General features: G+C 41.5%; 1 protein-coding gene across 4 annotated transcripts in view; it reads left to right on the top strand.

The window, feature by feature from the left end:
- HOOK3 (hook microtubule tethering protein 3) overlaps window positions 1–12,478 on the top strand; it is a 1,476,018-nt gene that overhangs the window by 596,513 nt on the left and 867,027 nt on the right. For all 4 annotated transcript variants that reach the window (XM_085636641.1, XM_085636638.1, XM_085636639.1 and 1 more), the window contains one exon: window positions 8,824–8,987. In XM_085636641.1, coding sequence (XP_085492767.1) covers window positions 8,824–8,987 — 164 coding nt within the window. The remainder of the gene's footprint in view (window positions 1–8,823; window positions 8,988–12,478) is intronic.

The raw sequence follows: 12,478 nt of genomic DNA on the forward strand, positions 1-12,478 counted from the left end.
AAATCTTTTTAAGCATGCACAAGTGAGATAATCTGTTCAGATGGTTTCAGTTCACTTCATTAATTAATACAGCAACAGCTACACTAAGGTGAAAAACCTATAATGCTGGATGTACTGAAGTGATTACCTCTACCATAGCGGCTTTGATTAGGTCTCAACCACCACAGTTTTTATCTGAAAAAGTTGATCTTGTGTTTCCTTAGGTATGTTGGAAACACCTGTTTGACTCATATCGCTTTGCCATCTGTGGGGAAACATTTTCTGCAGTCAGGAAGCAAGCTGTTGTACTTCATAATCTTGGTTTAGAAGGCAGGAACATTTATGAAAGTCTGGATGACATTCAGGTGGGAAATGCTGCATTAGACCCTGTGAATGTTTATGAAATGTCTGTTTAAATACTGGAACAGCATTTTGATTCCCAGATTAGTGTGGTTCTGGAACATCACAAGTTGTTCACAACAGTTCAAGGGAAGACTGAGAAAATTGGGAGTTTTGTTGACTTTGAGAATCTTAGACTCCTCGATCAGGTACCAATTTGTGAGATGCACTAATAACCAGAAAATGCAGGAAATGCTTCTCACTAGGAATCCTGATCTTAAGGTAGCAATAGCTATTCAGTTCAGTTCAATAGCTATTGTTGAAAGCATGGAAAACATCAATTTGTGAATGCGTGAGGTGAGGAAATGTAAGAACAATAATGATGGAGCAACAAGTGAGGCGGTGAAAGAAATTGCTGATTTTAGTTGTTAAGCTGGATGTTTTTAGAGAGTTGCAGAAGACAATAGGGATACTAGAAACAGGAATAACAAGGAACAGCAGGGTAAATGGTATCTTTGTGTTAGTAAAGGACACCTTTATAATTGGCACAGATGTTTTGCCTGGTTTGCGACTTGTATGAAATGTGGAAAGTAAGGTCCCTACGCTAGTGTGTGCTGGTGCGGTTATATTAAGACGCCGACAGTGAAGTATGTCAATAAATTTAAGAAAATGGTATTGAGCGGGACCAAGATGGGGGCCGCATCGGACGTGCTGTAAAGTGCTCCGTGGCAGGCCAATAAGTAATCCTACATTTATCCTCCTCATCCAACTATAATTCATTGCTTAGCAGTACTCAGATCATCGATATTGTGGTAAGAGCCCAGCTGCAGAGAAGACACCGTTTGGCAGTCCTGCAGGCGAAGACTGCTGTCTGAGAGTGAGGCCTGGAGCGGGGTCTCTTGCGGAGGGAGTTGCGGGAGAGGAGAAGCTCTGTGCGGTGAGGGGGAGCCTGGGAGAAGTGGGGCGGCTGACCTCAAGGGAATCAGGCGCAGGCTCACAAAATCATCAAATACACCCACACCATCTCATTGGCTGAAAAATGGGAGCGGGACCAGAGGCGCAGAGCGGGGAGCAGATTCTGCGAGACCCATCATTGGCAGACTTGATGGAGGTTATTAAGGGAACCCGAGCGGAATTGCCACTAAAATAGATTCCGTGTCCGTTGATGTCAATCTCCGAAAGGTAATGGATCTTTTAACGACCACTGAAGGGCATGTGAATGACTTACAACATGAGGTCGCCACGTTGCATGAAAGTGTCCTCCTTACAAAAGTAGACGGTGAGGCTTGAGGAATGCATTGAAGATTCCGAGGGGCGATTCAGGAAGCACAACATACTCTCTATAGGCTTCCCTGAAAAGGCAGTGGGCCAGTCTGCAGAAAATTCCCAGAGGATTGGCTGGTCACGGCCATGCACCCACAAAAGTTAACAAAATTCTTTTACAATTAAAAGGGCAAATTGTGCATTTGTTCCTCCGTCGCACCCAGGCGCTCCACCGCATGCGATCTTAGCGCAAATGTTTAATTTCAGGGACAGTGATGCAGTTTTACAGCGTATACGCACCGAGGGCCCACCGAATTGTGAAGGGCGGCACATATCTATATACTCAGATTATACTCTAAAGGTCCAAAACGAACTTAAAACATACCTACTACTATTTGACCTAAACCTGCGATACAGCTTGATGTTTCCAGCGATACTCTGAGTGGTGCAAGATGGGAAGGTGCACTTTTTCTTCGTGGCAAGCAAGGCTAGCGAGTGGGTGGATAGGCTGGCTGGGACTTCCATCTTTGAGATCGTCACACCCTGGAACTGCCTCCTTGAACAGGCAAAAACTGCAGAGGAAAGCAAGGAGAGGCAGACCATCAGAATCCCCAGACCAACTGGCCACTTAGTGGTGTCTGCAGATGACACCCTCAGAGACACAGAGGTAGTGCAGGACACACAAGAGTCCTTTCAAACTTGATGGGTAACCCTGGAACTGACTTGGATAGCACAGATGGGGGCCAGATCTGAAGCCTGATCGCCGTACAGTGAGTAAGGATACAATGTGTTGCTGAACTAAGAAACTAACTGATGCTGCGGCACCCTTTGGCCTGCAACTTCTTTTGGGTATCCTGTGAATGATAGATTGAGGTCTTTACATGGAGGGACAGTTGTATTTTTAATTATAGAGATGTGGACTGGGTTTACACTATAAGAAATGTGGGGGGAAACGATTGGGTACCCGAGTGTATGTTCTGTTAGGTGATGTCCTGGGCTGACAGGAACAGTAGGGACCGAGGCTCAAGACATCGAGGAGGCTGCGCAGGGCAACGCCTTGCAGCCACCACAATGTGTGGGACCTTGGCATAGAGTATAGATGTTAAAACATTTGAGGTTTGATAGTAATACAATTATTGGGAATGGTCAGGGAATCACTAGTTTATGTGCTGCCTGGCGCTAGGGATGGTTAGTGTTACTGCCCAAGGGGAGGGGGCATTGGGAAGAGGTGATGTTACGTTTGTTGCACAGTTTAAGTAGAACATTGGCTGCTCATGTAGCTGGAAGTTTTGGTGTCCTGGATCGTCATGGTCTGGTAGTCTATTGGGGATGATTTGTCTAGTTGCCCAGGACCCGAAATGAGTCAGAGGGGTGCGAATGCTGATGGATGAGGTCTTTAAATTCCTGACGTAGAATGTAAGGGGGTTGGCAGTTTGAGAAAAGACACAAAGTACACACCTACCAAATTGAGTAGGAGGGGTGCGAATGCTGATGGACGAGGTTTTTAAATTCCTGACGTAGAGTGTAAGGGAGCTGGCACTGTTGGAGAAAAGACACAAAGTACACACCTATCTCGAGCGGTATCGTGTTCCCATAGCGTTCTTACAGGAGACTCACGTGTGGGGAGACTGTATCTCAATAATTCGCAGAAGGTGGAGGGGGCAGTTAAACACAACATCATACTCTGGGTACACCTGTAGTATCATGATATGAGTGGCCCCAGGGGTCCTGTTCCAACACGAGAGGCATGTTGTAGACCGGAGGGACGCTATGTCATACTGTATGGCACCCTAGATGGGCAGTAGGTTTGTCTGATAAATGTGTATGCTCCTAATGCCAATTGTGAGACTGCTACAATGAAGTAGCGTCCGCTGCCACACCTTATTTGTTGGCGGAGGTGATATTAGTAGGCGACTGTAACTGTGTGCTTGATGGGGTGCTTGATCGCTGAAACACAAAACCACTCATGACTGGGCAACTCAGGGGGGAAAAAAAAGGAAATGGTATTGAGCATTAGAAATTATGTAGTGGTTGATGCTGAACTATTGACCATGCCTGAGTGTTAAGTGAAAATAGGTTGCAATAGTTTAATGGGTTTGGCAGTTCTAGGGTCACCATTCAGCATTATTGTTGACAATAACTGGAATAACATATTTAGTGACAACATAATGGACTTTTCTCCTCCAGACATTAATCCTGTAGGTTATGATGGTATGAAAATAGATGTTTTTGCTTTTTTGTAATGCAAATTAAAATTAAAAACAGGGACTGTAGGCAAAGTGTATGTTTCTAAACATGGTGATAATTTATTGGGGTGGAGACACCACGGTGATTTGGGAGTAAAACCTAATCCCAACTCAGCTGAACATGTAGCGCTTTTGTCAAATGGTGAGATGCCATGTGATGTTCTCTCTGAGTTTCATAAAGTGTTTACAGAGAATATTTAGGAATGGTCAAACATTTTTAACATAAGATCCTCTTAAATTAAAGTGCTGTTCTGTGTGCGTACTAAGGGAGGAAAGTTTCAAATATGTTATTGAAACCACTTGAAGATGAGCTAAAAACATTGCCTACAGTATCAAAGGAAGTAAGGAATCGCAGAATGAACTCCAAGCTATCAATGTATTGCCAAGTGGACAAACTAGCAAGATCAGGCTTTGTTACTATAAAAACTCTGCAACACATCTTCCCCCACATGTGATTTCCACACAAGGTCCAGGCTACTATCTCTCTTTTTCTGTCTCAGGGCTCTAAAAATCCAATCGCCTGCTTGCATTTTAGTGCCAGATTTATTTAGGGCAAGCTATTTTTAGGTCCTACTTGCCCTTTCTGGCGAGTAGGAAAATAAACTGGCTTTTCATCTGTCTCTGAGCAAATGTAACAAGAGAGCAAGATTTAAAGGCATCTTTATTGCTCACAAAGTAAATGAGCAATAAATATGCCTTTAAATCTTGTTAACTTGTCACATTTGCTCGGCTTCCAGAAACTGAGGTCAAGTGCGTTTCAGTTTGGTCGAATAGATTTTGTAGGTTACTAGACCTGCAGGTCTAGTAAAAATTAAATGATTTTTCGAGCCCTGTGTTTAAACTCAATTACGGCAATAGCCTCTACCACGGATAATCTTCAACAACTATGAAAAGACTACTACTGATTCAGAACTCTGTTACTACTCTTACATATAAAGCCACAAGCCCACATCTCCCCTTGCCTTGAAGGCCATACATTGGTTACCGGTTGCCTGAAGAGCTACATTCAAGCTCCTTTGTTTCACCCACATAGCAATACATGGAACAGGACTGCTCTTCATCAAGAATAAAATCACCAAATACACTCAACAAAGGAACCTCTGTTCTAGATTGGCATCTCGCCTCAAAATCCCACCATACAAGAAAAAAACATAGGTGGCACATCCTTCTCTGTTCAAGCAGGCAAACTATGGAACTCTGTACGCCCGGACATAAGATCCACTAATTACTACCTTATAAGTATCTTACTAGTCAAGAGTTGGCTCTTCCTCATATAACCACCGTACAAAAGCATAATTATACAGCATAGCTCTGTTTATTTAAGCATTTATTTGGATTATATATGTGTACCTTGATATGTGTATTCCTTTGTATCAATGTATAATATTTATATCTATAAATATATATTCATTAGTTCTTCTTAAGAAATGTACATTCTACTTATGGTTATATTATTCTGTGTTTAACATGTATATATATCACTGCATAAATAATTACATTTTTATCATAACTGTTTATCTACTATTGTTTAACTATTGAATTAAAAAAAAGATTATAAATTATGAAAAATTAGCTTAAAGTACAGCAACACTTGTAAGTCTGAGTTTAATAAATACAACTCAAATCTAGATACATTACCTTCCTTATACATATATACCTTCCATGTACTTATGTATCTTTATATTTATTACTTTGCTCCTAATTCAGCTTTCCCAATGCACTACCCTATACCTCTCTCAATATATCATCTACCTTCACTTTCTGACTCATAAACCCCATTCTTCTGCTATGGTCCCCAAAATAACCCTTTCTAGATGCTTCCCGCTTTACCCCTCCTTGTATTATCTCAAACCACTTTTACTATTTAGATCTCCCAAACAAGCCTCAACCCTTCTCTTTAACTCTTCCCCCTCCACCTCCCCTTTACTCATCCCAAACCTCCTCCTACAGCTATGATCTCCAAATAAACAATTTTGAGACCCTCCTCTCTTCTATCCCTCCACTATTCGTTTCAGTCCAACTAACTGACTCACATATCCATAGCTCAAATTAATTTCATATTTCCCTAAACTAATTCACCATTAATCCTGTTTTTTGGGTGCCTGAGTAGCGGGCTACTCGCCAAAAAGCGCTTTGACACCTCATCAGGGGAAACAAGCTCTATATAAATGCAAACCCTTCTCTCTTCTATCCCTCCACTATCCTTTCTCAATCCAAATAACAAACGCACATGTCCACCACTGAAATTAATTTCATATTTCCCTATACCAATTCACCACAAATCTGTTTTGGGTTCCGGAGTAGCGTGCTACTCATCGAAAAGTTCTTTGACGCCACGTCAGGGGTTGTAAGTGCTATATAAATGCAATTACAATTTTAATGTGTTTCTCCTTTGAATAATTCTCTTCTTTGATTTGTATTTTGTTCTTCACAAGTATTTTGTCAAAAATGTCTTACCTGTGCCGTAATACTGATGCCATTGCTAGTTGCATTAATAATGTGTCGAAGAAGTAGTCTCCTTTGACCAGTTGAGAGACAAAGAGGAAATAGCTACCTCAGAACAATGCAGATATCTCCAAATCAGACATGCGTTGTAAGCGGTAATACCCAGGGGTGAAACTCCGCCAGAGTTCTCACCATTAAAGGACAGAATACTAGATGGCCTCCTTCCAGATACGGCAATTTACTTGTTTTATAAAAAACTTAAAAACAATGTACAGTACCCCCCCCCCTACTCCGAGCTCACTGGGACCACGACATAGCTGGACTGGATGATGGTGAACGGTTACAAGCGCTTGCATCTCCTAGAGAAACATCTATCTTATCTAGGCTGAGGCTAGTCCAGCTTAAAATACTTCATAGAATATACCACTCGGGGCCTATGTTGATGAAGATGGGCTTTAGGGTTGCCGCAGATTGTATCAGGGGATGCGGGCAAGACGGCACATTCATAATACACTCTGGGACTGTTCAGTAATCCAGGGCTATTGGGCGAGGGTGAAAAGTTGTATGACAGAAGTCATGGGGTTAATGACCGACTGCAATATCAAGTTATGTCTCCTAAATATCTGGGGCCCTACAGACTTAAGCACCAAAGTGAAACTACGGGTGTCACTGGGGATGATGGTCGCCAAGTGGAATATTGCAAAACTGTGGGGGCGAGAGAAAACCTGTCCTTGAGGCTCTGGGAGAACGATATGGATCATTGTATGTTTACCGAAAAAACTGTATATGTATCAAGAGGTTGCCCCAACAAGTTCGCAGATATGACAAAAATGGAACACTTACATAGGAGAGATCTGTGAACCACCGATGGACATACAGAGAGTGGGTGTTGAGTAGAAGTCACTAGGTCACAATACTGTACATTCTCTGCCCAGGCTGGGAATACACTTTCAATGTATATTGTTGCCAAATGCTGCACTGAATATAACAATGCCTGCAATTCTTTTTTCAAGTGATATTTTGATTTCAATAAAAAGAACTGTTAAAAAAAAATAAAAAATAATGTGTTGAAGAGATAGGATTGCGTTGAGAAAAATATATTGCATGGCTTGTTTAAAGACATCAAAACAGTAATTTAAAACCAGAAATAAAAACATGATAACTTTTCAAGTAGTTTCCACCTTATGGTAGGAACTGGACTTTGGGGATAGCATGAACGTTGGGATGGTTCCAGACGGATTCTATGCACTCCCTCATTATATATTGTCCTATAGACCAGCTAGTTCACTGTGAAACCACTAGTCGGGCAGCAAATGGTTTCTGGCAACCACTGAACATGACAACCCTGGTCCCCCAGGAAGCGTGGTAATAGATTTAGAACCCTTTCGCCCAATCACTCGTGCTCTAGTATTCTCAGAAAAGTATATATGGAATACACAAAGGGACTTTTTAGATATTTTATTGAACCAGCGTGATTCCTGTATAGAGTATATGTGCTGCAATGATCATTAGACAGAAGCAAATGAAAGTTACTAAAAGCACCAGAATAGTGAACAGAATAAAAAGCTCCACCATGGTGGTAAAACAATGCATATATGCAGGCTTAAAATACAATATATAGACTTGGTTGTACTCCGACTATGCAGTCCCTAACCTAAGTGTCTAAAGGTGAGTGTGTGTTTGTATGTACAGTCCGGAAAACTCCGTACTGGATGATCCAACCCCTGTTACCTGATGGAAAAGAATGTAAGTGCCCGTCTTGGTCATGAGCTGAACGCTCTTTCAAGAAGATGTCAGCAAGCTGCTGGGCCAGACCATCAGCATTTAGAGACCTTGTCAATATCAGCAAAGCGCTCCCCTGCCTTGACCCCGAAATTCTTTTTTATTTATAAAGAAAAACATCCTTGCGAGTCCTGTGCAAGTCAGCATTATTTTGGTCTATAGTTAGTCATGTCGCCTTGTGTATGAAAAATAGAACGACATTGGCACAATGTGTGTCGATACCTTGTACGTGGTGTTCAAGGAATCGTGATAATGTTAGGCGAAGCAGAATCTGTAAGCGAAGCAGGTTCAGAGAGACTAATCCTATATTGGCATGCATGCAAATGTGTGTAAAAGGTTATTATGTAAAGAGGAAGACAAATTAAGAAAAAGTGTCCATGATGAAAGATGGCGTTGGTTCTAGATTGGCGTAACTTAGACACATAACACCCACTCCTCAGACAAAGGGGCGACCCAGAAGCTACCTAAAATCCCAAAACACACAACACACTTTGTGCATGGCACATTTTTTTTTAAGTTAGCAAATTTGTCGGATCCAGCACTACATGGGGATGTAAACCTATGAAAACAGTTTGTAGCACAATTAGAGTGTACCTTTAGTGCTGCATACACTTATTTTGAATTCATTTTTCTGTAAAGCGCAGAAAAGTGAAATTAATTGACTCTGCTCCTAATTTGTTTCAGGTAAGGCAAAGCATTCAGGATACTAAATATGCCATGCATCACACTTGCTGACCGTTGATTTCAGACATATAATTTATTGTCCTAGGTTGCAGCTCTGCAAGAAGAAAGAAGTAGTTTGTTAGCTGAAAACCAGGTCATTATGGAACGCTTGAACCAATCCGATTCTTTAGAAGATCCCAACAGCCCAGCAGGCCGCAGACATCTTCAGCTTCAGACACAACTGGAACAATTGCAAGAAGAAACATTTAGGTAAATTCAAACAATGTGCATATAAGGGTGCGTTTTGCATTATGGATACAATCTTAATTGCATGCAATTTGCATAGTACTTAATCTTGGCTGGCGTATTGGTAACTTTAACAAGAACACATTTTTTTATGTAAGCAAAATAAAGACATCTCCTGTTCTCCTGCTTGAAGTTGAGATCCACACCATAAGAGCCTTTCTATTTTTCCAAAATCTTATTGTTTCCATATATCTTAAGTACTTAGTAATTTCACAGTAAGTGTAGGTGGCCCGAGGTAAGGCTGAAGTCCATACTTCACCTCCTTCCTTTCATCTGCGGTCAGTAGGGTATCTGTGGTTGCCACCACATGAATAATGTGCTTGTAGCTCACATTTTTGAGTTTTGGGTATAACGCAGTATTCAATATATTTTCTTTTGTCATGTGACCGTATAGTTTATAGAAAGAATATCTTCAGAAATGATTTCGGTGCCATTGTGCTTCCTTGGTTTCTAAGGTAAATGAAAAGCTCATGCAATGTTAATTATTTTTTGCAATGCTTAGGCTTTGGTTGTGTCACAATATTTGATTCCCTCTTGCTTTTGAGAGAGAGAGAGTTACCTTGGCTTGTCATGTTTTCTTGGCTTGTCATGTTTTATGTTTTCTATTTAGCCCAGTGATGCAACATGCTGAAGGGAAGTTATATTTTCTGTATGCCACCACTGACATGAGTTAAATTTACTAATCACTGAAGAATTTAGTCAGTTGATTACAGCGTATTCTACTTCCGTCACAGAATTCTAACGAAGTGCTAGAGCTTTCATTCTGTGTAGATAACAGAACAAAGATGCAGAACTTCTAGACACTTTGTTGCTGACATAGGCATTGTGGAAATTACATTAGAAAGAAATGAGGGGCATTTAGGTTTAAATACTACTGTTTTTTTGTTAATATATATTTGGTACATGAAGTTTTTTAAATTGTGATTTTGTGGAAAGTTATTAATTTGTGGTTTTATGTACTTTTAAAAGCTTGAAAATAATTGAGAGATTTCTTCATTTGCTCAACATTCCCTTTCCAAATCTCTTTACATACGGTAAACTGTATTCATAAATGCTTGTTCATCCCGAGGGGTGTCTTAGTATCGAATAACACATTTATTATTGCCCAACTCCATTGTACTATTTTTCTCAGCCTTCAAAGGATGAAAGGCTGCATGGCCCTTTTGAGTTTTGAGGCTGTGACTATGAAAACAAATACAAATTACGTCACTGCTCATATTCTACATCACTCTATCCTCTTTGCACCCCTCCCCCAAACTATCCATCCTCTGTTGATTCATGACACCTAGAGTTTGAAATATGAACCTGTGGCAAACCAGAGCTTTCTTCAGCGCTTTTTTCATAGTTTTTAATGGGAGGGAATATTGTGCAAGGATATGCAGTATAATAAACTTAAAAGATACATAGTGCCTACAAATAGACCTTTGTTCGTAGTTGTTGGAAATGACCCTTTTTGCAGGGTTACCCCAAAGGTTTTGCTTTCCTCCTCTTTTTTCTGACCTTGTGCTTTTTGGCTTTAGGAATGTGGGCACTCTACCACTGCAAACCAGTGCTGAAGTGCATGTGCTCTTTACTTGAAACTTGATCATATTGGTCTATCCACAATTGGCATATTTGATTTACTTATAAGTCCCTAGTAAAGTGTACTACATGTGCCCAGGGCCTGTAAATCAAATGGTACTAGTGGGCCTGCAGCACTGATTGAGCCACCCATTTGAGTAGCCCTTTAAATATGTCTTAGGCCTGCCACTGCTCAGTCTGTATGTGCACTTTTAAACTGCCATGTCGACCTGGCAAGTCAACCTACTTGCCAGGTCCAAACCTTCCTTTTGTTTGCATATAGGTCACCCCTAAGATAGCCCCTGGATAGCACATGGACAGAGTAAAGTGTATTTAAAAAGTAGGACATGCACTTTTAGGTTTTATATGTCCTGGTTGTGAAATAATCTTAAACTCATTTTTCACTACTGGAAGTCCGATCTCTCCTATGGGATAACATTGGGATTGCCTTGTAACATTTTTAAGTGTAGTTTCCACTTGGGAAAAGCTGGACATTTAAAGTTTGGTGTCTCTGGACTCAGAATTTAAAATAACTCATGGTAAAATAGAATTTTGTGTTGCAAGTCTGAAAATGCCACTTTTAGGAAGTTTTCATACTTTAACCATTCTGTGCCTTTTGCCTGTGTCTGAATACACGTGTGGGGTGGGTGATAGCTGGGCTTTGTGCATTCCATCCTGGCAGCCATTCACAAATGAAGGGTGGATGTGACTGAGTTGCCATCGGCATATTGAGGAGTCATTCTGAGTAGGATGGAAGGGAGGAGTTGACATCTTACACCTGAAAGGGCTTTGTCCTGTCCACACACAAAGGATTGCTTACACTCCTCGAGTGAGTCTGGAGCCAGGGCAGGAAAGGCAGGGACTTGTGTACTTCAAAGCATCTCTTTGTAGCCTCCCTACTTCAAAGGCCCAACTGGGTCTAAGGAATGGACCTCTGACACCACCAGATCAGAACGCTACTGGAACTGAGGTCATTCTACCAGGAAGAAGGACTGCTATGCTGCCAGGATGGACTTCCACTTTTCTTAACTACATTGCTGTGTTGGCATGCTGCTTTTTGCTTGGGAGTGAAGACTAGACCTGCATCTATACATCCCAGAACCTAAGTTTCCCCAAGGGCTTGTTGGCTTGCCTCATGCTGCAGAAGTCACAGGGATATCAAAGACTTCACCTCCATCTTGAGGAACAGCACCTGGAGTTTGCTTGCTTTAGGTCCTGCTCAGCCAAGTGGTGCAAAATCAGTCTAGGGACCTTGTAAGTGAGTACAAAGTGCTGCATCTGCCAGAACCTGTGCATTGACGCTGTTGCGCCGATCGGAACCGACGCATCACTGGCTGCGATATGTTGCAGGGACCGGACCAGTGCATCACCTCTGGAACCACCACTTCGGAATCAATGTATCGTCCCCACAGTGTGGAGAAGATCGATGTATCGCCCCTCCAGAGTGCATTAACCAGGAGCATCTCATTCTGACCTGACACTTCGCTCAATGGAACCAATGCATCGCCCCAGTTGCATGGAGATATCCTGCGCAGCACCCCAACTGCGTGGGGATCATCAACACATTTCGTGCTGCGACAAGGATTAAAGTACTTTTTCTCAGCAAGCCCTGGGTGAGTCTTTTAGCCGGCCTGCACTCCATCGCAGGTGGCTTGGACTCTTGTCCCAGTCCAGTGCAACCAATTAACATTTTGAGCGCTACTTGCTTATAAGCACTATTTTTGCATTTACTATTTAAAAATTCATATCTCCACCTCAACTGCTTGGATATTTGTCTTGTTAGTCTTATTTTGTTTGTAAAATTATCTATTTTTCTAAACTGGTGAGGAGTCCTTATGTTGTGTTTTTACTGTGTTACTTTATGTTTTGTGTGCAAATACTTTACATATTGCCTC

This window comes from Triturus cristatus, chromosome 2_1, assembly GCF_964204655.1.
Source record: "Triturus cristatus chromosome 2_1, aTriCri1.1, whole genome shotgun sequence".
In the NCBI taxonomy this organism is placed as follows: Eukaryota; Metazoa; Chordata; class Amphibia; order Caudata; family Salamandridae; genus Triturus; species Triturus cristatus.